We start from the raw sequence: 24,102 nt of genomic DNA, 5'->3' as shown, positions 1-24,102 counted from the left end.
AGGGAAGAAACCCGTATTCCGAAGTAACTTAAAAACTAAGGTTATTTTACGAGAGTCAGGGCCTCGTGTCCAATGTCAAAGACGTCAAACCGCTATGCTACCCCTGCTGCCATCCCATCAGAGCCTGGAACTCTCTCTCTCTCGCAACCAGATGAAACTCAAAATTACAAACAAAAAGGTCTCCCAAAAACTGGCAACTAGGAGGAACTTAATATACTGTACGACTCAAGACAATTAATAAAGTAAATGTCAAGAAAATACGGGTTTATATGTTCACTTGGTAGCTTTGTCTTTATTAATCGAGTCTCTACGAATATGGATAGAGGGTTCCTTTAAACGTTAGGAAGGGGAATGTAGTCCATCCATCACGTGACCTTTCACCCTAAAAAAGACTGATAATTGCCCCCGTGCCTTCTTCCCTCGGAAAGGCGCCCACGTTTTTCCAACTTCTAATGCTTCTACCAAATTAGGCTTAGGAAATACTTTAAACACAGCGTAGAAAATATACTGAAATTACACGTTTTACGTTGCAGTCAAATTATTAATAAAAATAATTGCGACGTGTCTAAATTCCCATTTAATATGATTAATTACCTTTAAATATTTTAGCCTTCCCTTTAAATAATTTAATTATCGAAAAATATTTAAGTTTCGACCAAATTTTGTCAAGCGTTTAAATAGTTTACTTATTTTTGAGCAACTTTAATAACTCGTAATTTTGCACAATAAACTAAATTGGTTCTGTTTAACTTCTATTATTGTTAAGAAAATGTGTAATATTTCGATTTACATGTCCCGTTAATTAAAATCATAACGCTTGATTAGTTAATTAAAATAGTTGATTGTCAATTATGACTGTGCCAGGGTAGTTCAAAAATGTCACGTGGTTACGTTATGAATTTAACTATCTACTCGTATTAAAATTACATGTCAGCTAAAGAAATCATGTACAGTAGGTCAAAATGTTCCTCCTTAACCCGATATGTCTATTTTTGCCTACTACTAATTTTTTTTTAATTGTTTAGCTAACATTAACGCAATACTTTATCGCTTACAAATACAACTGCATTGACGTGTTTAGGACAATATTATAAACATTTGGCAGTTTTCTGAAGGTGCCGCAAATGACAGAGGGAAAAAACAACAACAAAGAAAGCCTTGTATCTTTTAGGACTAATCTTTTGAGAGTCGAGTCCTTGTTCGGGGAAAGCCTGATGGAGAAATGGCGTTGAAAATAAATGTTTCTCAGTCAAAAAGAAGTTCTATTTTTCTCCCTCTTTCTTCACTTTACGTATGACAAAATCCTTTTTTGAAGAAAAACCGACTTTTAAAAACCCAGCGAGGTTCTGTCTTCAATCTCACTCGAGTCAGGCAACGTAACAACTAATTCACTTCGTCTATAGATCCACAAGTACATCTGTACAGGCTAAATATTTCCAAGAGAGAGAATTTAAATAAATACGCATCGCAGCACCGTGCTAGGGTGAATTCTATAACTGTTTGGTACCAAGAAGTGAAATCTAGTTTATTAGGGAGAAGGTATAAGCAAGGAGGATAATATGGAGGGCCGACTTAGTATAATTTTAGGAAAGTGACTGGTAGCCCTGCTTACGCTAGTGGCCCCTGGTTCATCTGCGGAAAACTAGCGTTTTGTCGTCTGCAACATATTCGGTCCGCCATCGCGATTCGCCAAAAAAAATATCCCCCTACCTCACCCCCCCCCCCCGCCAAACCAATAGTTTTCCGTAAATGAACCAGGTGTCAGCAGGATCGAGCTCCAAAAATCACTTAACACCCCCCAAAGGCTAAGTCGGCCCTCCATATTATCCTCCTTGGTATAAGATGCCTAAGTATTCGCGCGACATATTCCTAGTCCCCCCTTTCAAAATACAAGGGGGACGTAAAAGGAGGCCGGGATATTTCGCCTCTCCTCAGTCGGAAAATATGACTGTAATTTTCGTACTCATTCGCGTCGCGCTGACGTGAGGAGTTTTCAAGAACCAATGAGATACTGGTTGTAATTTAAAGGAGAGGATTAACTTCGGACCTACTATACGTTTGGAGTGGAGATAAAGCTAGTTCTAAATGTGGCGAATTTATACCTTACCCCTAATAAACTAGATATCACTTCTTGTTGGTACTAAATCCCCAGAAATGAAGCCATGCACAAACCTTGATTGTCTTAACGTGGGACAAAAAAGGCACACGCGCATGCGCCTTGGCAAATAGTTCAGCAGCGCTAATAGAGAGTATAATGATGAGGGAACTATTTATCGCGTATGTTTGTAACCTTGCAATAATAAATGTGAAATGATGTTGGGAAGAATCATGTTACAATTACCCCTGCCGTTTTGTGGTGGCACACTTCTCTCGAAGAGAAGCAGTATTAAACACTTCTGTTACAACGTGATATCCGCTAACCAACTTGATATTTGGTCACAATCTTTACGATGTTAAATGTTTCCTTTGCAACTCAAACGTAATAAAAATAAATTATTCAAGAATGACACTATTTTGAAATGCCTTTCTGTCGCGATTTCGTGAAGTGGTGGCAATCTTTTCGACAGAACAATTTCCCTTAAAATATTCGAGAAAAAAAGCTGAAGATTGCAATAACAGAGTAAGTTGTAGAGAGAATAGAGATGCGGTAACGTAGACTCTAAAAATAGAGTTAAAATATAAGAGGGAATTTATCTATCTAACAGTCAATCGACGTTTGGCACGCTTAAAGCCTATCATAAAATCCCTGCTTTCAGGGTTCCTACCAAAATTCCCAAAGACCTTTCTTCTGAATTTCCAGGTTTTGAAGAATCGGGGGCCGTGGGGCGGTGCTAAAATAGAGTCTGATGTTTGATCACCATGTACCCCAAGGACGGAACGTATGTTATCAGGGTTCAGACGATATTTTTAAACCGAAAATCCCTGACTTTTCCATCACATCCCTGACCATTTTAAGGTGTTTACCTGTTGAGCTCACTTAATCACACCTGGCCCCTATTTAGCAGTTTCATTTCTGGAAGCATGGTTTGATCAGGGAGCCCACTCTTAAATTTAAATTCCTTATAGGAAAAATAGGAATTTTTTTCCGGAATTATAAGATTTTATAGGAGAAAAAATGTGTTTTTATAGGAAAATATAGGACTAAAAACGCTCTAATATAATACAATTTTGGGCTTAAACTATGTAGAAAAATCCCAAAAAAATAAAAAATAAATTGGATTTTACTTTGAAAACTCAGAAGAACTTAATTAAAATATAACATAATATAATATAATATAATATATAAAAAATCCTAAGCGAGCTCCACAATTTCGGTGTCTATTCAAATGTGATCTCGATAAAAAAAGCTAAATTTTGATAAATTTGATGCTAAACTATACGAAAACTTCGACTAAGTCAAAAATATAGGATATTATAGGACCTTTCATGAAATTATAGGATAATATAGGACAGGTTCAAAAATATAGGAATTTATAGGAATTATAGGACCGGTGGGCTCCCTGTTTGATGTACCTATCCCTAACTTTTTTCAGGAAATAAAAACCCTTTAAATATCTGACTAATCCCACCATTTTACAAACACCTGACTTATCCAGCTTCAGTACGAACCCTGGTTATGTAAGTCGAAGGACGTGAAATAAAACTTCAAACAATACGAACCCAATTTGTTGGACTGGTAAATAACTTTGAAGCCCTATCTTAAGTCTTTGGATTCACATACCAATATCAATGTTCCGTTTTAAGCAGACGACACCATGATTTCCATGTTCATACGAACCCTGTTGCTTTATAATCTGACAGTAAGGTACTTACTACTTAGAGCAAGAAGACAAAAGTCTACCAAGTACCAACCAATTCTAAATGTATAGAGAGATCTCTAGAAAATAAACAAAAGCTGCAAGTAGAACTGATGTGAAGATAATTCTTAAACGCATCGCGTGGGGTAAAAAAACTTTTTATCCATTTACAATTGTTGATGGTTTCCATTTAGTTTAAAACAAGTAATTAGTACCTTTATCAACGAACGTTATCTATAAAAAGGATCATAAGTCAATAATTGCCACCAATAAGTTAAATATTACCATTTAAGTAATAACTGTTGTAGGTCTTCAATCGACTCGCAGATGTAACTAAGTAAGAAGGGAAAGATACGGGGGTAAAACTTTACCTTCCTTCTCGCTTTCTGGCGCCTGCGCTGTAGTCATTTTGTATAAGATGAGAAGAGTGCGCATGCAGAGAGGGATGGCAATGTATCAACCCCCCCCCTCTGTATGTCCCGGATACCGAGGGCTGCCTACCCCCTTTTATTTACGTCGTAAAGGTCTATTTTACACCACTACGAGTCTGTTTACAACTTATTACGATTTATTTTTTGACTTATGATAAAAGAATAAATTTGTTACAAAGGACATCATGGGTTCTGGTTAAAATGTATTGTGTTGTACGCATCTATGCATCTATTATCTTAAGAATTTAACTAAGTGCTCCGTGATTATTTCAGTAGCATAAACGAACATCTTTATCTGCTTCTTTTAAAAAAGCAATTTACTTGAAGTGCGGGGGGTTAAGGTTTAATCTCGGCGGTCGTCAATAAAACAACTCTTATAATCTATTAAGTAGATATTTCTTAAGAGAGCAACAGCAGCAACAGAAGAGAATAAGTCGAATCAAAGCAGCTATTACAAACAAGTTTAGTAACGATAACAAAACTAGTTACAGAGTAAATGTAGTACTTAAAGAGATACTAAATGACAAAATTAAAAGATATACCGTGTTTTGTGCCTGAATATGAAGCCCTATTATCTATTTTTTGAAAGTGAAATTATATGGTCTATTTTAGTTTTTTCTTTATTTATGCAAATTTTCTCATTATTAAAGCTTTCCTTAATTATTATGACCTCCCATTCACATCACTATGACTTTCCTAAAGCATTATTGGCCATTTTTTCCACAAAGCTATATTGCTACTATCTGTTTTCCCTAAACTTGATGACCCTTATGAAATATTTTTTTTCTGGACTTTTTCCATGAAACTTCGTAAAATTTTCCCGAATTTTTAGACATTTTCCATAAAATTTCGGACAATTTTCAAACATTTCGGGACCTTTTCCATGAACTTTCGAACAATTTCCTCCAATTTCTGGACCATTTTCAATGAAATTTCGACAATTTCTCTAATTTCTGGACCTTTTCCATGAAATTTCGAACAATTTCTCCAATTTCTGGACCTTTTCAACAAAATTTCGCCAAATGTAAATATTCCATAATTTCTGGACATTTTTCCATGAAAATTCGTCCAACGTTCTCCTTTTTTCTGGACCCAAAAAAATCAAATGTCACCCCCCTTTCATAGCTCCTTTAGTCAAAAAGTTAATCCGTAATCTTCGTTTGAAGCAAATGAAGAAACCGGGCAGCCGGGTATGGGGGAGGAAGGGGGTAGTTAAAGCGCACTAAAGTCTGTAGTGATTAAGGAAAAAAAAAACAAGAAAAGCAAAGAAAATTTGTTATCGTCTCTTCAGGGTTTATTCACCAAGATAGTTTATAAATATGTTTAGTTAAAGTAAACAGAGCTTTTAGGAAGGGAATATATGGTACCCGGCAAACCAGCCAAGGCCCGCCGGGGGCGAGGAGAGGCAAGAGGGGTCATAGTTTGAGAAGTAAAAAGCCAGCAGCCAGGGCAGGGATATTTTCAGTACTTCCAAACTTCTTCCCAGAGCAGGAACCAGGAGCTCCGAGCAAGAAGTGATATCTAGTTTACTAGGGAGAAGGTATAAATTCGCCACATTTAAATTCCAGCTTTATCTCCAGTCCAAACGTATAGTAGGACGGAGTTAATCCTCGCCTCCAAATTACAACCAGCATCGATCTCATTGGTTCTTGAAAATTCACGTCAGCGCGACGCGAATGACGAAAATTACAGTCATATTTTCCAACTGAGGAGAGGCGAAATAGCCCGGTCTCCTTTTACGTCCCCCCCCTTTGTATTTTGAAAGGGGGACTGGCACTATGGCGCGCGAATACTTAGGCATCTTATACCTTCTCCCTAATAAACTAGATATCGCTTCTTGCTCCGAGCTTTTCTTATGGGAAGATAAACGTCACGTGTCACTACGCTTCACGGATGTGCCCCCTTCCTCTCAAATAATATACTGCCGAAGGGTAATACGGGAGAGGGCAGAGGGAGGGAGGGCTTTTTTCTTTGAGGGGCCCGTTTATAAAGTAATATAAGCTAACCATCTATCTCAATTTAACAAACCCTGCAAGGTAATTTATCAAAAATAGTAAAAATAAACTTTCACGTAACCCCCTCCCCTCTGCGCTTCGAAAATTTCGCTAAACAGCTTGATGATATCCCAATTTTGATGTTTATTGTTTATTTGACATACGTTTACCATACATAGTTAAATTCAGACTAGGAGAAAGGATACCATTTACAACAGCAGGAGAGGATACTTGATACTGTATTTTTCCGCAAAGTAGCCAGGTGTAAATGGTATCAACACTCCAAGTCTGAAAACTATGTATACCATAATTTTATAAAAGTGACGCCAAGAACCCCTGAAGTCGTGGAAGCGGGAAAGGATTCCCCTTGTCACTTCTATAACACTTCCTTACGATACTAATCTAATTTGTTCGATAAACAATATTTCTTTAATTATAATTTAAAGTTTGAACGATTTTATTTGTAACTATAAAAAGAAATCATGACATTTCCATGAATTTCCATGGAAATTCCACTAAATAAATAATGAAAATTCCATGTTCTACTCCATTACATTACAGTAAAACTACGTTAAAAATTCAGCCTCTAAAATATTAAATTAACTAACTAATTAACCATTTAATTTGTGATTATAAAAATAAATCATGACACTTCCATGATTTTCCATGGAAATTAAACCAAATAAATAATGAAAATTCCATGTCTTACTCCCTTACAGTAAAACTACGTTAAAAATTCAACCTCTAAAATATTAAATTAACAAATTAATTCACTAACTAATTAAAACTTTAATTTACAACTATAAAAATAAATCATGACACTTCCATGGTTTTCCATGGAAATTCAAAAAAATAAATAATGAAAATTCCATGCTGTACTTCAGGTAAAACTACGTTAAAAATGCAGCCCCTTAAATATTTAATTAACTAATTAAATTAAATTAAATTAATTTCATTTCGTGAAAAAAATTATTTCTAAAGAAATTTGATGAAAGGAAAATTCCCAACTCGGAAATTTCCCCATCAAAAGGTTCTCAGACACTTCAAAATTGATGGCATTAATTTAAAGAAATTTTTCTTTCAGTTAAAATTTATCTAGACCATTCGGAGAAGAACTACTAACTTTCTCTCATCCCGATCCGAGAGCGGAGAGAGAGAGAGAGAGATAATTCAACAAGTTTTCTTATTTTAAAAGAACTTCGCCGAAGCCATTATTTAGGATACTAAAAAAAATGAAAGATAAAACATACTAAAAAGAAAATTATATAGAACTGGTTTGTTTGTGCCACAAGCAAGAAGCGATATCTAGTTTACTAGGGAGAAGGTATAAGATGCCTAAGTATTCGGGCGCCATAGTTCCGGTCCCCTCATTCAAAATACAAGGGGGGACATAAAAGGAGGCCGGGCTATTTCATTGCCTCTCCTCAGTCGGAAAATATGACTGTAATTTTCGTCATTCGCGTCGCGCTGACGTGCACGAGTTTTCAAGAACCAATGAGATGCTGGTTGTAATTTAGAGGCGGGGATTAACTCCAGACCTACTGTACGTTTGGACTGGAGATAAATCTGGAAATGTGGGGGCGAATTTATTCCTTCTCCGTAATAAACTAGATATCGCTTCTTGCCACAAGTAAAGAGCCTCTCTACATTGGAAGACCCTTATAGTCTACATACACTTGACTCCGAATCAAGTTTGTCTAATCAAATAGAAACAACACGTATAAAACCATATAAGATTGTTTTTAAAAGCACCTAGGCACCCATAAGTCCCCCGCCTTGAATTCATTGCATTTAAGCTGGTTAAACAAATACAAATCCGTCCACTTAGAATATAACGAATGAATTAGGAAAATGGAAGTCAAAAAACACGAATCTGTTAGTTTTTCAGGAGAATACACACCGTGGGAATTACGGTTAATAATTAGTGAATGAAGAGGTGTCTCTAATTGTTGCTAGAGCTAGATCAAGTGATTCAAGGAATTAAGGCAATCAGTTCAGTTTTAATCAGTTCTATACTTAGAGAGCCCGATACGTGGTTAGAAAAAAACCCAGCCCACCATGTTTTATTGGGGTTTTTATATTTAACAGTTGCTTGAATTGTAATAATTGAAAAAATTCTGAAGTTACTTCTAATAATTAAAATAATCTTAAAATGCTTCATAAAAAATAATAAATATTTCTAAATAATCTACAAAATACGTATGAAATTGAAACAATAAATATCTAAAACTATCTTTGAAAAGAAATTATATTAGCAATTAAATTCAACAAAATTGCAGATTTTAATGATCTTTGTTTTAATAAGTGGATTTTAAGGTGGATATAAAAACCCTGGGTTTTTTTTTTGAGCTGGGTTTTCTTTTTTTAATATTAGAACCCTCTGGACGTCGGTCAAAGGCAAGACCCTTTTAGTGAAAATCCATTCATATCGTAAAACTAAATATTCGTGAAAGTATTAAACATATTCTTGTTACTAAGATGGCGAAGATACGTAGCCATTTGACTGCTAAGAAACTCTCTCTAAGAAAGAAAAACGATTAAAGCGGCGCCCAGTTTCAACCCCATTCGGCCTACCTCATTGGACAAACAAACATAGGAGGACTTAAACACAGCGGGAGTCTGAAGTTTTACCTGGGAACTCTGGTAACCATTTTTCAAGTTAAGAATCTACCAGAGATTTAAACTAACGTCTATGTAAAGCTCAGATATTATTTGGAACGTTCTCAAGAAGAAATTGGAGATTTGTAGAGGCCATGCCCTTTGGAAAAGGTAAAGAGAGCGCGGTATACGAGGTAAGACAAGCGGATAATTCTTCAGTTGTCAACAAAACTCGCCAGCAAAACTTCTCTCTCTCTAAAAAAAGAAAACTAACAACCAAAGACGAAGGGAGAGAGGGAGAGACTAACAATGGCAAAGAAGTTCCGTGATGTCTACCTGATAAGTCACTGTATATTGTGTGTACTTAAGGATTTATGGATGAGTGTTGTCATGATTTCAGGTTCCAACTTGTCTCCTCCGAAAATGTAGCATCATTTAGCATCCTTATCTTATTCATTTTTGGTACAGTCAAGAAAACAAAACTGCTATTCATTTCAAGTTTTCAAGTTATAGTTTCCAAAGGGAGTTTTATTAAATTATAAAGTTTTGAAAACTTGCACTGACGTTAATTGCTGGTAAACAGAGACTGAGGCCTAACGCGTGGACTGGCTTGTGTTCAGTTAAATACAGCGTGTTTCTGAGTGATAAATCTGCATACTAGAAATTAAGGGGGATGTTTGTTCTTTGGGAAATCGATTTTGAGTAGAAAAAGAGTCATAATTCCTTAATTTCCGAATTTGACCAATTAAAACTGCACGCTTCATATCAGTAAAAAAAAATTTAAAATAATTTGGTTGAGTTCTTTTCAAGGTACCGTTTTAGCTTTATGCTTAATTAGTTAATTAAGAATCGTTTAATTGAAATTCAAGAAACATACAGATTACGAACGGTTACAAGTCCCTCCCTTAACAAGCAACACCGGGTAAACTTAACTTAGCTTAGAAGAAAAACAAGAAAAATTTTGTCTTGCATTTCAAAGCAAAAGCAATTATAATTTTAAATAATCTCCCAGATAAAAACATAATATGCAAAGTCCCTAACAGCTATACCTGATTTTTATGCCATTTCAAAATTTGCATGTATAGCAGGCGAGAGAGAGAGAGTAGGTTGTTGGCAAAATGCAAGGGTATTTATATAAATAATTCGCCTCCCATATGTTGTCAACTAACATCTCGACGAGTAGTGTACAATTTAATTTTAATTGAACGACGCCGCGACGGCGCCAACCGCTGTGCAGGTAACAGAAGGAAATATATACGGTAGGTAACCGTATAAGTCTTTTGAATGGATAAGTCACCAATATAAAATCAACAAGCGATAGATATAGTTATACTGTTATAGCAGAGAGGGGGGGGGGGAATATATACGTACGAAGTTCAACAACATTCTCTTCTCCGCCTTCTGCCGCTGTATTCGGCGCTTGACGAGCGGCGGTGCGTTTTAATCGGCGCGTGTGCCCCAATGAGGGGTGGAATAATTAATCTTTTTTATGACGTTTATATTATTGGTAGTATTAGAGTATTTAGAACTATGTCCAACCTCTCTCTACTGTACAGAGATTCTAAGGTCAAATTTTAGTGAGTCTTATCTAAGGGAAAGAAATTGAAATAATATCCGAGAGGTTGATAGTTTTATAATCGACTTTTTATTCCCCCCCCTGCGTATAATATACAAGAGGATATAGCTCCATGTCACGTGAAGCGGTCGCGTTTTTTTAACCTCGTGCTCTATTTAAATTTTAATGCAATTTTCAAACTACGACTTTTTGAAGTCCAAGGCTTAGCTATTTTTTAGTAAATCCGTAATTTACTCATTTTCAATGCCTCGGGCACGACGCTCCCTATCCCTCCCGGATACGTCCTCCCTTGATGATACGGTTTGTTCTCGCCCGGAGTTTGACATATTGACAAGAAGTCGTTCTCGAATCCTAAACAATCCTGGCGTTTGTTCTGGTGATACTAGTCAGTCTGCACTACTACTACTCCCTCTTAAGACCTCTGTGCCATTTGGAACATCCGCTTCATCTTGTGCCGATTCCTGTCTCCCTCAAGCTACCCTTACTACGACTGTGGATGACGATTCCTCGAAAGTATTTGATGCACCAAAAACAGACGACTTTTGCAGCGATGTTCTCAACTCGACGGTCAGCGAGTCTAGTACCTTGAACTCCCTATGCTGTGTTTGTAACGATGTAGTGTCAACTGATCAACCTAATTTCTCCTGTGGCCTATGCGAAAACCTATGTCACAGCAATTGCGTGAACCTACCTGATTCACTGTCGCTAGCACTGATACATCTAGACGAATCTCAAGCTAAGCATTTCAAGTTCATGTGCCCTACGTGCTTGACAATAGCACCCAACCTTCGACGTTTAATCACCCGGAATTCAGAGGAAATTATGCGTATTGATGCACTTCTCTCAACAGTTGCCCCACCTTCACAAGACAAGTCTAATACTCATTTTCAAGATCTACGACAGACCCTGGACACGTTTCAATCTGATTTCTTGGAGCGCCTACGGACAATCTCATCTGACATTCACTCTCTCCAGAACGATTTCTCTGCGCTAAAAAATCAATGTAATTCCAACACTCGCTTTGTGGAGGACCACGCCCATCACGACCGAACCATCGCCACCACCACTAAGGTTTCCGAGTTTCGTTCCCTGGCTGTTTCCCTCAAACACGAACTCCATTCGGTCGGATCAAAATGCGAGTCCAACTCCAACGCCATCCGCGAACTTTTGACAAATCAAGAGAAGATGGAAAAGTTAATGAACAATGTCTCCCACCTGCCAGCTGATGTCGCGACTTCTAAGTCATTTTCTGAGCAGCACACTTTTGATGTTCGTGGGAAATCTGAAAATTCGCGTTCTTCCTCCGATGTGCGCGCAAACCCTGAACCTCGCCACGAAGCTGCTTTTCAAAGCCCTAAGCGTACGACTCCCAGGCACAAGGATCGGATATTTTCCTCAGTGTCTCGTGACCGCCCAGAGCACGATCATTCTCGCAGAACAGATGAAATTTCATACAGGAAGAAGAATGCCCTAATTTTTAATATACCGGACTCGTCTGATGTCCATCTCGGTGGTTTCTGTCGTGGTCTTCTGCATGATCTAGGATTCTCCAGGCGCGAAATAAGTTTGATCGAATACCGGCGCCTCGGTCGTTTTGACCCTTCGGTTACGAAACCACGTCCGATACTCTTTCGCTTCAGCACAGTTACGGATCGTCAATATTTTTGTAGTGGAGTCGCTGAAATGCGTATTCGAGCCCAAACAGACTTCATTGCAATCCCCGATCGGACAGAAGCCCAGCGCCAACGTAATAGGGACCTGGTTTCTGAACTTCGTCGTCGAAGAGACCAAGGAGAGTCTAATATTGGCATTCGGAAAGGCCAAATTGTTCAGTTGCCGCCATCTACTCAACGCCGTACCGGACTTGTTCCTGACTCGAGTCATCCAGCGTGTGATGTATCGAAATCACCTACTTTAATACCTGTTCTGCCAATACAATCTTCTCAACGCGTTACTCCTCAGGATTGCGCTTTACCAGCAAGCATGCCTACACCGCTCTACGTTCCGCCGCTAGTTCATCCAATCCGTCCGTTCCTTGCTCCCTTCGGCCACGTATCACATTTTCAACAAAAAAACTAGCCGTTCTTGAGGCTCCAATACCTGTTTCTACACAGTCAACTGAGTTTTCTAAGTCAGTCTCTTCTCCACCTGTCAACCACTCTACTGCCTTGCTTCCGAATAACATTAACTCAATCAATACCACAAACACTCTCCGGGCATCTTCTATCGTCCTTTATACAAATATAAGAAGTGTACGTGGGCAATATGCGTTCGCTGAATTGTCCTCTCTGATTTGCTTGCACAACGCGAAAATAGTAGCTATAACTGAAACTTGGTTGAAGCCGGACATTTTGGATAGTGAAAGATCAATTCCCAAATTTCACTTGTTTCGAAGGGATCGTGTTGCCGCGTCCAATGGTGGCGGTGTAGCTCTTTATGTACACCACGACTATCTTGCCGAATCAATTTCTATTGTTCCATCGGATCAAGATGATTTATGGTCTTCAACTATTGGTCTTGATTTTTTAACGGTGCTTTGCAGTAATGACAAGGACAGTCTATTATTATTGGTTTTATATCGCTCTCCTTCCTTTGATAACCACGAGCAAGTCCGCCTTGTCCTAACCATTGCCAACGACTACAGTTTGATGAAGAAATGTAAACTTTTGATTTTGGGCGATTTCAATTATCCGAAAATTGAGTGGTCAAACTTTACTTCACTCAGCGGAGCAACATTGGCAACGAAAGCGTTTTTAGAACGGGTTCAGGATTTAAATCTCTATCAAATAGTCATTGAACCCACCCGCGCGGGAACCACCAGTACCACGCCAAGCATCTTGGATCTCTTACTGGTGTCTGATTGTTTGCTTGTTTACAATCTTTCTCACCAGTCGCCCATCGCGTCCAGCGACCATGATGTTTTAACATTTAATTGCGCGTTTCCGGTGTTTTCGTCCAGTCCCACTCCTCGACTCACACGAGACTATTTCAAAGGCGACTATGTAAACTTCTACGCTTATTTATCAAGTCAAGACTGGATAGCCATTTTCAACAATCCCACTCTCGATGAATGCTGGTCGAAGTTTTGTTTAATTCTACAGCGTGGAATCTCGTATTACGTTCCTTACCGCAAAATATCGTCGGCAAGGCCACCTATTAATGTTCGTTCGACGAAATCATATGAATATAAGAGACAAACTTGGGCACGCTATTCACGACTAAAGAAGCGGAAAGCTAATAATACTCTCGTTGACCAAGCGTATAACTGCTATAAGAAGGCTCGTAATGGCTATACAAATGCTGCCAGGAAAGCCCAGCGAAAAAAGGATATGCGGCTAACCTCCATGATACAATCCAACCCTAAAGCTTTCTACAGTTATATTAACACTAAACGTTCGTGCAAATTCTCCATCTCGCAATTACGGCGTCCTGATGGCTCATTGACATCCAACCAGGAGGAGATCACGGAATTATTAAACGCTTACTTCGCGGGGGTTTCGTCTAACGTCGTGGAAGTATCCGCCGTGACCTCCAAACGGGCACAGTCACTCGATCGCTGTGCCTTAGACACTTTCATCTGTACTGAACAGGATGTATTCTCTCAGCTTTCTTCACTCGATGTTTCGAAATCTCCCGGCGCCGATGACTTACATCCGAATCTTTTGAGAAATTCGGCTACTCTCCTTTGCGGCCCATTAACCATATTGTTCAATCGTTCTTTCTCTACGGGTACTGTTCCGATGGGCTGGAAAACCGCGGATGTCACTCCGATTCATAAAAAAGGGAGTCGTCTTGCAAAGGAGAACTTTCGACCAATTAGCCTTACAAGTCAAGTCGGCAAAACTTGCGAACGGATCGCGAAAATTCAAATTGACAACTATCTTGAAGCTACTCAGTTCTTTCATCCCTCCCAACATGGTTTTCTTCGTAAAAAATCATGCGTGACTAATCTACTGACTGCCACTACCGACTGGGTGGAATGGCTTGGGAATGGAGCTTCAGTTGACATCATATACCTTGATCTCACTAAAGCGTTTGACACCATTCCAATTTCCGCCATTCGTTCCTCCTTGATGGGTGCTGGTATCACCGGGAATGCCCTTGACTGGTTAATCGATTTTGTCTCGAACAGGCGTCAGCGTGTGGTCTACAAGGGTTTCGCTTCCTCCTATCGCGAACTACAAAGTGGCGTTCCTCAAGGCTCCGTTCTTGGACCACTGCTCTTTTCCATATTTATAAACTCGCTGCCTAACAATGTCGCCTACTCTAAAATGCTTCTGTTCGCGGATGACGCGAAACTCTACAATGCCATACAGACCGAGGATGAATGCCTTCAATTGCAGCGTGATTTGGACAACGTCGTCGCATGGGCGTCCTCCTACGGGATGCAATTCAACGTGGAAAAGTGCGCGGTGCTTCATTTAGGAACAAAAAACCCTAGGTTTTCTTACAATATCAACGGTATCTCTCTGTCTAATGTGGCTTCAGTGCGGGACCTAGGCGTTTTTATGGATGAAACATTTGCCTTTAGCACCCATGCTCAACGCACCGCCAATCGTATAAATAGCATTACTGGGCTAACGCGACGGAATTTTTGCCACCATTCGCCAACTATCATGCGTACAATTTATAATTCCCTGGTTTTACCATTAATTGACTACGCTTCTGTCATCTGGCGCCCTCCTCGAATTACGCAGCAATCTCTACTCTTAAAGGCCCACAATAGATTCACGAAGGTCACAAAGGGATTTAGCCACCACTCCCCTGCTACGCGTGATGAGCGACTCCGCCTACTTTCCCCGTCTCTTAGACAACGTGTTAATGATTTGGTCTACGTATTCGATATTTATAAAGGCAATGTGCACACTGACATGTCTTCACTATTTCTCCCGTCAACTAATCTACGCACCAGAGGACATCCTGCTAAACTGGCGAAACCAGTGGCGAAGTCCTTTCCTAAAGCTAGTCACTTTACCGCAAGGGTCATCAATGATTGGAACTCGTTACCTGAGGAGTTGTTATCATTGGAATCTTCTACCACTTTCCGTCACAGTATAACGGCTTGGATCTTGGACAACGCCTGACTTTAATAATTTAATATTTTTCGGTTCATTTGTTGTACCTTAATGCTTTTGGGGGGTTGCACATAAGTCAATTTGGCTTAGCAACCCTATCCCTCCAATAAATAAATAAAATAAATAAATAAATATAGTGTGCCGCTGTACAAATCTTAATTTGCGTTATAGACCAATATGGATATTTATAGGGTTTATACAACTTTTGGAAAACCGATTTCCATGAGTTTTCCAGGGTTATTTCGAATAGATTTACATGAGTTTTCTAGGTTTTTTCTAATATATTTATTTCCATGAGTTTTCCAGGTTTTTCCCATATATTTCCATACGTTTTCCCAGGTTTTTTCCAACATATTTCCATAAGTTTTCCCAGGTTTATTCCAACATATTTCCATAAGTTTTCCCAGGTTTTTTCCAACATATTTCCATGAGTTTTCCCAGGTTTTTTCCAACATATTTCCATGAGTTTTCCCAGGTTTTCCCCCATATATTTCCATGAGTTTTCCCAGGTTTTCCCCCATATATTTCCATGAGTTTTCCCAGGTTTTTCCCATATATTACCATGAGTTTTTCCCCATATTTCCATGTATTTTCCAGGGTTTTTCCCCATATATTTCCATGAGTTTTTCCCCATATTTCCATGTATTTTCCAGGGTTTTTCCCCATATATTTCCATGAATTTTCCAGGTTTTATCCACAACATGGGCCTGGGTTTTTTTAGTTGAAGCAACCCTTTCAGAGCAAACTAACTCAAAACTTATAAATTTCCCTGAATTTTACTAAAAATTCGAAATTTCCCGAGTTTTTCCGGAATTTTTTGTTAACCCGAGTTTTCCAGGTTTGTAGGAACCCTGCATTTAAAAAAGGATAAATACATGGGAGGTTTATGACCTATGACCTACCGGAACATACCCCCTTTATTAGGCATGGTGACCCTTAATACGTAATTCAACCAAATCATTTAATTTCAATATATTAACACGCATGTTCTGTTTATACTCCCTTTAAACACAGTTAATGAAGTACAGCTAAGGCAACTCAATAGAGTGGGATTAGCGTTAATTTAGGTGCATATTTTTAACTTTGAAATTAACCCAAGTATATTTTTATAAAACATTTATTTTAACCTCATTTTTTTAATGTACGTGTATTAAACCAAAAAAAAACATCTAAAAATAAATATGACTCCCTTAATTTTTATATGTTACAGTCAGTCTAATTAAGTATAAAATTTTCTAATTACAGTTAGGAATTTTTCTCTCACCACGCAAAATAATTGTCTGGGTGAAAAAATAATTTAGTGTCAGTCCAAGAAGACATGCAGTAAAAAAAAAAAAAAAAGAAAAAACCCAAAATGAAAAACTCCAAACCACGATTTAAGAAACAAGGTATCAATTAAAAGCATTTTTCTTAGCCGAGAAAGTAATTTTCCCAATCCCATCCTCATCCGTTCGGTCTCTCTCTCGGTTTGGTGGTAGTTAGCAAAGCGAAAAGTAATAAAACTCCTTCTCAGTCTCCCTTGAAATATTTTCAAGCGAAACCGTGCGACGACGGTGCAGGCTGCGTTCCTCAACCCCGCGCTTTTTACTTTTGCGCTCTTTAGAGCTCGAAAGTATTGTTCCGACCTCTGTTGGCTGGACGGCTGGCTGGATTTGGTGTAACCGCATAATAAGATTCTTCATAAATAAACTTTTTGAATTTCAAATTTCCCGCGAATTTTCGACTCGAAATTCATCCGTAGTACACCTCACACCTCATAGGTGGCGTAACGTATTTAATTTCAATTGAAATTATTTTCCCGTCGGCGCCGGGCCTCGAACCCGCGATATCCCAATCCATACGAGACGTCAGTGAAGACGCCCGGCCGCGCGCTCTACCACGAAGCCACGCTTGCTTGTAATATAAAGCGAGATAAATTATACTGAAGAGAAGAAAGAGAGAGTTAGGATATGGACCCCCCCCCCCATCTCCCCGACGCCCGCACTTACTGCGTGGGTTTAGCGGGAGACGAGAGAGAGAGAACTGTGCAACTGTATGGACCCCCCACCTCCCCGACGCCCGCCACTGGATGCTGTCGAATATATATTGTATCGCGCTAGAGGAGGAGAGACAGTTGCTTGCAATTTTTTTTTGCAATTTATAATTATTATATATCTTTTTAATCCTAGGCAAGATTAGATTTCTACTTGGGAACTTAAACATTACAATTAATATTATCATATTAATCAAAAAAGAAATTAAGGTTCTCCCCGACAGAAGGCGCGCTAAGCAGAGAGAGTTTTCTAATTTCACCAATGATATCGTTTTTTAAGACTCGTCTGCTTAAAAGTTAGGCAGGTTGATTTACTAATAAAATTAAATGTATTAACAAAATGAAACTCGAGTCAGCGTTTTAAAACTATAACTAGTTTGGGACGGAGGTACCATTGCTCACTATTTGTTTGGCAAGTTTAAAATTAAATGATCACTTAACGGAACTGACATAAAATAATAGGTAGATTTTTGCAGAATTAAATTGCAGATTCTTTGCAAAATTAACTAATCATTTTGGCAGTTTCCGCTCTCGCTGGGTTCATCTACTAATAACAGTTACGTAAGTGATAATTATAAAAATAAAATCAACAATCTCATAAAATCAACAACTCAAAATATAAAATGAAATTTATGATCAAAATGAATCTAATTTCAATCAACGACAAACGGAATCAACGTGTTCATCTCTCCATCCACGGAAATATGAAATTTCTACATGAAACATGAAAGTGCTATCAACCTACCAATTTTTAGAAATGTAATTTTAATCAGTGAAACATACTCATTTAAAGTTAACTAATTATAAGTCGCTAATTTGATAATTATATTTAAAAAAAAATTATATTATTTAAGTAATAAATTTAACGATGGTGTTGATAGTACCAATAGAGTATTCAAGGATTGATTACGTTAATATCAACATATCAAACAAAAAGTATTTAATTATAATTTGGAATTTCAATTTAAATTTATACAGTTTTTTAAATGCCCATTGAGATTCAGAGTCTGTCACTGAATGTTGAAGATCTCCAGTCTCTGCCAAGTGATTTAAATTTTCAGACCCTCTCTGTGGGAAAGGGGGAATTAAATTAACGAGACTTACAAACTGACATCATCCTTAAATTAAATATAAAATGAAATTTATGATCAAAATGAATCTAATTTCAATCAACGACAAACGGAATCAACGTGTTCATCTCTCCATCCACGGAAATATGAAATTTCTACATGAAACATGAAAGTGCTATCAACCTAACAATTTTTAGAAATGTAATTTTAATCAGTGAAACATACTCATTTAAAGTTAACTAATTATAAGTCGCTAATTTGATTATTATATTTAAAAAAAATTATATTATTTAAGTAATAAATTTAACGATGGTGTTGATAGTACCAATAGAGTATTCAAGGATTGATTACGTTAATATCAACATATCAAACAAAAAGTATTTAATTATAATTTGGAATTTCAATTTAAATTTATACAGTTTTTTAAATGCCCATTGAGATTCAGAGTCTGTCACTGAATGTTGAAGATCTCCAGTCTCTGCCAAGTGATTTAAATTTTCAGACCCTCTCTGTGGGAAAGGGGGAATTAAATTAACGAGACTTACAAACTGACATCATCCTTAAATTAAATAAGGATTATAAATGAAAATTTAAATCAAGGTATTGAAGGTTTAATTAACGTATCGAATTAAAAATTTACAACTTAAGCTCATCAATAAAAAGAACATTAAGATAATTATTAATAGGCATAAACAATCATCAATAAAAAGAACATTAAGATAAATATTAATAGGCATAAACAATCATCAATAAAAAGAACATTAAGATAATTATTAAAAGGCATGGGCATGGACAATTTTACTCGGACCCCGAGTCCCCGACTCCCCGTCCCCCCGTCCCGATACACTAAAGACCGAGGCTTAAACCTCGTAGCTCGCGGCCATCTTTATTGTTTACATCATGGGCTCGTCACTACAGGGTAGGAAATAAGACAGGTTTACAAGTCCCAAACCAGTTTATTAATTGCTCGGACCAGTTTATTTATTCCAAAAGTTGGGGTCAGTGGTATCAGGGAGCACTTTATTAATTAGGGTTTTTGGAAAAAATAGACGGTGGGACCAGTTTATAAATTCGGGGTTCCTTTTTAGAATTTTTCTATCTCAACTCATTTTCTACCAATTCTACTCCTAGGTAGTTAGTACTCCTTGGCTACAACTTCCCTACAAAAGTTTTGTATTCTATTGACTATTGATCTTGTCTAGCGTCTATACTCTAGAATGAGTCTCTTGTAGTCGACAGTCTAGACCATAGCCAGTACTAGTTGTCAGTAATCGTATTTCTCAGTAGTGCATGGTCACATTACAAGATTTTGATCTGGCTTACTGATAGCGAGAGAAGATATTGCCGCTGAATTTATGGAAAATGCAATAAGGAATAAGGCTAGTTCATAAAAGGATTAAGAACTTCAAATATCATTAGACATGTTGATTGATATTTAGTGGCAACTAGTTGAAAAATTGTGATAAGAAATAAAAGTTAACTGTTATGGATTGTTATATGCTACTTTTTCCTACAGTAAAAAATTCAAATTCAATTAGAATTTCCAGCTTCTTTACTTTTGTGTCTTTACGTGCTTTTTATTCTCACCATTTTAGAAATTTAATTTATAGTGGGGCCGGTAAAATAATAATTAATGCGAGGGTCACTGGTCCCAAGGACCACCACCACATCCGCAACACCAATTCGCCGCAACCCACTCCGAAACAGACGAGCGCCTGAAAGGCTCAACCTATGAGACAGCAGCTAAACCAAGTTTTCACCATAATAACAATAACCTCATGAAGGACAGTATAAATAATGAGTTTAAACAAACTTTTCACCATAATAACAATAACCTCATAAAGGACAGTATAAATAATGACTTAAACAAAGTTAAATCTGAATTACAATCTACCTCATTAAGCTCAACCAAACTGTTACAAATGCATAGCGCAATATTACAAGTTGCCAATGATCTTCGAATTTTATTGTTAAACCCTCACATTATCTTAAGACTCATACAGTCACTGGGTTTTAATCTCACGGGAGAGTATTGCTATATTCGTAATTCCCGCCTATTCCAAACACAACCTAGATGGCGCCCCATCCTCAGATATCGATTGATTGTAACCCCCATTTTCTAATTGTCTGTTTACCAGGCAAATTCAAGGGGGGCTGCCATTGCGTCTTAGTAGTTTTTGATACCGCCATCTAGCGTCGAAGTAAAGCGTAAAATTCGGTATTTTTGTCTCTTTAAACGTCGGTGTTTAAAGCCATCTAGCGTTCAAAAGCAGGAAGTTCAAAACCTTCGTCTGAAATCCTTTGGCTCGGTGAATCCGATGATTTGAACATATTTTTTAATTCTCATTGGTAATTAGTAAGTTTTGAAAAGTAAAAATGGCAAGCTGGGGTAGAACATGTTCCGTTCTTGGCTGTAAAAGTAGTGATAGGGATTTAAGGGAGTGGAGATCATGGGTTTGCAAACTTCATTCGGGACCTGACAAAGGGTTAACTCTGTGTCATAAAGATTGTTGTTGTCCGCGGCCATTTTTAAAATACGGAATAAAATCAAAGTACAGAATTCGCTCATTAGATGGCGATTACCAAAAACTACTCACATTTTAAAAATGGGAGGTAACCTCGTACATCGCGTATAGGAGAGAACACTCCTCGCTTCTTTATCCGCACTCAAGCGGCATCCTTGCCACCCAATGTAACGAATGACCATAATCATATGGTAGAATAAATCTTGGATATTGATTAGTATATCTAGCCTAATTAATCCACCAAGACTTGAACACTACAGTTAATTACTTATTTAATTAAACTGTAAACCAAATTCTTACTAGATTGGTTTTATTCATAATCGGAATGCTATTTTATAAACAATGGAAAAAAACCTGAAAATTATAAATTTGTCGGGGTCAATGAATATAGTAATACTAATTCTAGTCACTAGAGGGCGCGCAAAAGTGTAATCTGGCCGGGGCCATCTTGTTACAAGATAAAAATTTTCTCCCTCAAAGTCTCAAGGGGTCCAGTTAATCGTTCCTCCAAGACTAGCTTAGCCCCAAGCAAAGTCACGACTTGAAAAAGTCAGAGAGAATATTTCGGGAGTTTTTTTGCTTTCTAAGGGGTCATTGTTTAAATTTATTTTGGACTTCTACTTTTTGAGTTTTTTTTTAGTAGAGAGGGTTTTGTCCGGTTTTGGTTGGAGTTTCTAATTTTTAAGTTCTAAGATTCAACTCTAGTTTAGTCTAACTTTGAGCTTAATTGGGTAGAAAGTTTAGTCGAAATTCGAGCTGCTTAATTGGGTAGAAAGTTTAGTCTAATTTCGAGCTGCTTAATTGGGTAGAAAGTTTAGTCTAATTTCGAGCTGCTTAATTGGATAGAACGTTTAGTCTAATTTCGAGCTGCTTAATTGGATAGAAAGTTTCATCTAATTTCTAGGCTTAATCTAACTTTGAGCTTCATTGGGTAGAAAATTTAGTCTTAACTTTGAGCTTAATTGGATAGAAAGTTTAGTCTAACTTTGAGCTTAATTGGATAGAAAGTTTAGTCTAACTTTGAGCTTAGTTGGATAGAAAGTTTAATCTAACTTTGAGCTTAGTTGGATAGAAAGTTTAATCTAACTTTGAGCTTAGTTGGATAGAAAGTTTAGTCTAACTTTGAGCTTAGTTGGATAGAAAGTTTAGTCTAACTTTGAGCTTAGTTGGATAGAAAGTTTAGTCTAACTTTGAGCTTAATTGGATAGAAAGTTTAGTCTAACTTTGAGCTTAATTGGATAGAAAGTTTAGTCTAACTTCGGGCTTAATTGGACAGTAAGTTTAGTCTAACTTCGGGCTTAATTGGACAGTAAGTTTAGTCTAACTTCGGGCTTAATTGGACAGTAAGTTTCGTCTAATTATAAGCTCAACTTTTGAAAGTTTCGTCTAATTTTAAACTCAACTATAGCAAGTTTCGTCTAATTTTAAGCTAAACTTTTGCAAGTTTCGTCTAATTTCGAGCTTTATAGTATTGATATCGGTCTAGTTACAAGCTCTATAAGTTCTGTGTTCAAAATTTAACAAACCATTGGGAAATAGATTGTTAGGTACGACCCCCTTAACTTTGAAAAATAGTTTTACATTAGCATAAATTATCTACAGATTGAAAAACTACCAGTCTTGGTTAGAAATAAATTTCCCTGGGGGTTTCGGGAAGACGACACTTCGTCTATGACACCCAAGAATCCGCTTGCACACTTTCCAAGGAAACAGTACAAATTAATTAAGAGGAATTCAATTTTTTAGCAAAGAAACATGGGAATAATCGTAAATTGGGTGTTTTCAAATTCGTACGTATCTAATTACTAAATCGGTGAAATATTGCGACCCCGACAGTCTGGCACCAGATTAAAAATTTCTAACTGGTTCTTTCTAAATAGGTTTTTGACGGTAAAATTTCACCCCCATTTAAAAGTTAGGCCTTGGCAGAAAAATAAAAACCAAAAACAAATGCCGGTAAACCGTTAACCGTTAACGAATCCCTGTCAAGAAATTAATTAAATTGAAATTACCTTTAGCTGTTAGCAGAACTGAGGCCACAAAAGCTACGATGAAGACGACAGCCGAATTAGTCCTTGTTAAAGGTGAAAGATCAAAAATTGCCGCCATAATGTCACAATTTAAAGTACACAATTCACACCGAAATTAAATAAAAGCCAAGGCTTAAAATAAGTGTAGCAACCAGCATTTTTAAGCCACTACGGTGACTTTTGACACTTTAAAAGGCGGGGTTAAAAGTTCAAGCTGGCAACGCGTGCGAGAAACGGAGCACGTGAACGATTAGCACGCGACTGAGTATGGAACGCGATAAACGCACAACCACCCTCAACGCGATTAAACGCTTGTCTAAGCGCGCGCCTTGAGAGAAACTTTGCGGGAAACTTTAGCTCTCCGATAGAGGGATGTTGGCGGCGCTTGATCTTGCAGCCGTAAGCCACCTGTCGGGACTGAGACAAAATAAACATCGTAATGATCGTATTTTCGACGTTATAGGAGCAATATTAAAACGAATTTTTATGAGTTTATTTAGGTTTTAAACAATAAAATATTGAAGATAAAAATTAGAGTAGTTTTAGGAACCAAAATAAGCAAATATTTTCCCATTATTTTGAAAACATTCTAAAATATTGAATTATAGATTCGACTCCTGTTTTAAATGACCAAAAATTATTACCACGTTATTAAAAATCCCGGAGCACTTTCCGACATCCTGTCTACAATTATTTGTCAGCGTCAGTAATTAATAAATAACTATACCCCTAAGAGGTCAACATTATTAAATACAGACCATTTCATTAATTATTTGAAAATAAACCTACACAAGGGATAGATTTAATTTTATAAGTGGGAATGGAGAACGCTTAGTATTTACTTCAGTCCGACTCATAGACCACCCAGTACAGAGCCCCTCCCTCCAACACGTTACGAAAAGTTTAAATTATCTTATTGGCTCACTTAAACTACGTTTTGATGACGTTGCTGACGGGGACGGCGAAAAATACGT

General features: G+C 37.5%; 1 protein-coding gene and 2 long non-coding RNA genes across 5 annotated transcripts in view; 1 reads left to right on the top strand and 2 right to left on the bottom strand.

Annotated features, from left to right (window-relative positions):
• The window catches only part of LOC149710050 (BMP and activin membrane-bound inhibitor homolog), a 68,754-nt gene that overhangs the window by 32,425 nt on the left and 12,227 nt on the right, over positions 1 to 24,102 (bottom strand). The window contains exon 1 of one of the 2 annotated variants that reach the window (XM_089858815.1): positions 23,111 to 23,519. The exons of the other annotated variant lie outside the window; for it this stretch is intronic. Within the exon in view, the coding sequence (XP_089714941.1) occupies positions 23,111 to 23,207 (97 nt within the window). The 5' untranslated portion in view covers positions 23,208 to 23,519. Of the gene's footprint in view, positions 1 to 23,110; positions 23,520 to 24,102 lie in introns of those variants that run through there. 2 annotated transcript variants of the gene reach the window in all.
• On the bottom strand, positions 661 to 9,595 carry LOC149710055 (uncharacterized). Its single transcript, XR_016376465.1, has 2 exons — positions 2,173 to 9,595; positions 661 to 1,426 (listed from the first exon to the last, which is right to left on the bottom strand). It is a non-coding gene; the product is annotated as an uncharacterized LOC149710055 (long non-coding RNA).
• LOC149710054 (uncharacterized) lies at positions 17,085 to 18,964 on the top strand. 2 transcript variants are annotated; one of them, XR_016376463.1, is made up of 3 exons: positions 17,085 to 17,915; positions 17,980 to 18,262; positions 18,358 to 18,964. It is a non-coding gene; the product is annotated as an uncharacterized LOC149710054 (long non-coding RNA). The 2 variants fall into 2 exon arrangements; XR_016376464.1 differs by having other exon boundaries at positions 17,088 to 17,915; positions 18,482 to 18,964.

This window comes from Phalangium opilio, unplaced genomic scaffold (genome assembly GCF_054372755.1).
Source record: "Phalangium opilio isolate 3A_F unplaced genomic scaffold, DU_Popi_V2 ptg000011l_1, whole genome shotgun sequence".
NCBI lineage: Eukaryota > Metazoa > Arthropoda > Arachnida > Opiliones > Phalangiidae > Phalangium > Phalangium opilio.
The sequence above is the reverse complement of the archived record's forward strand: the minus strand, read 5'-3'. Positions and strand labels throughout refer to the sequence as shown.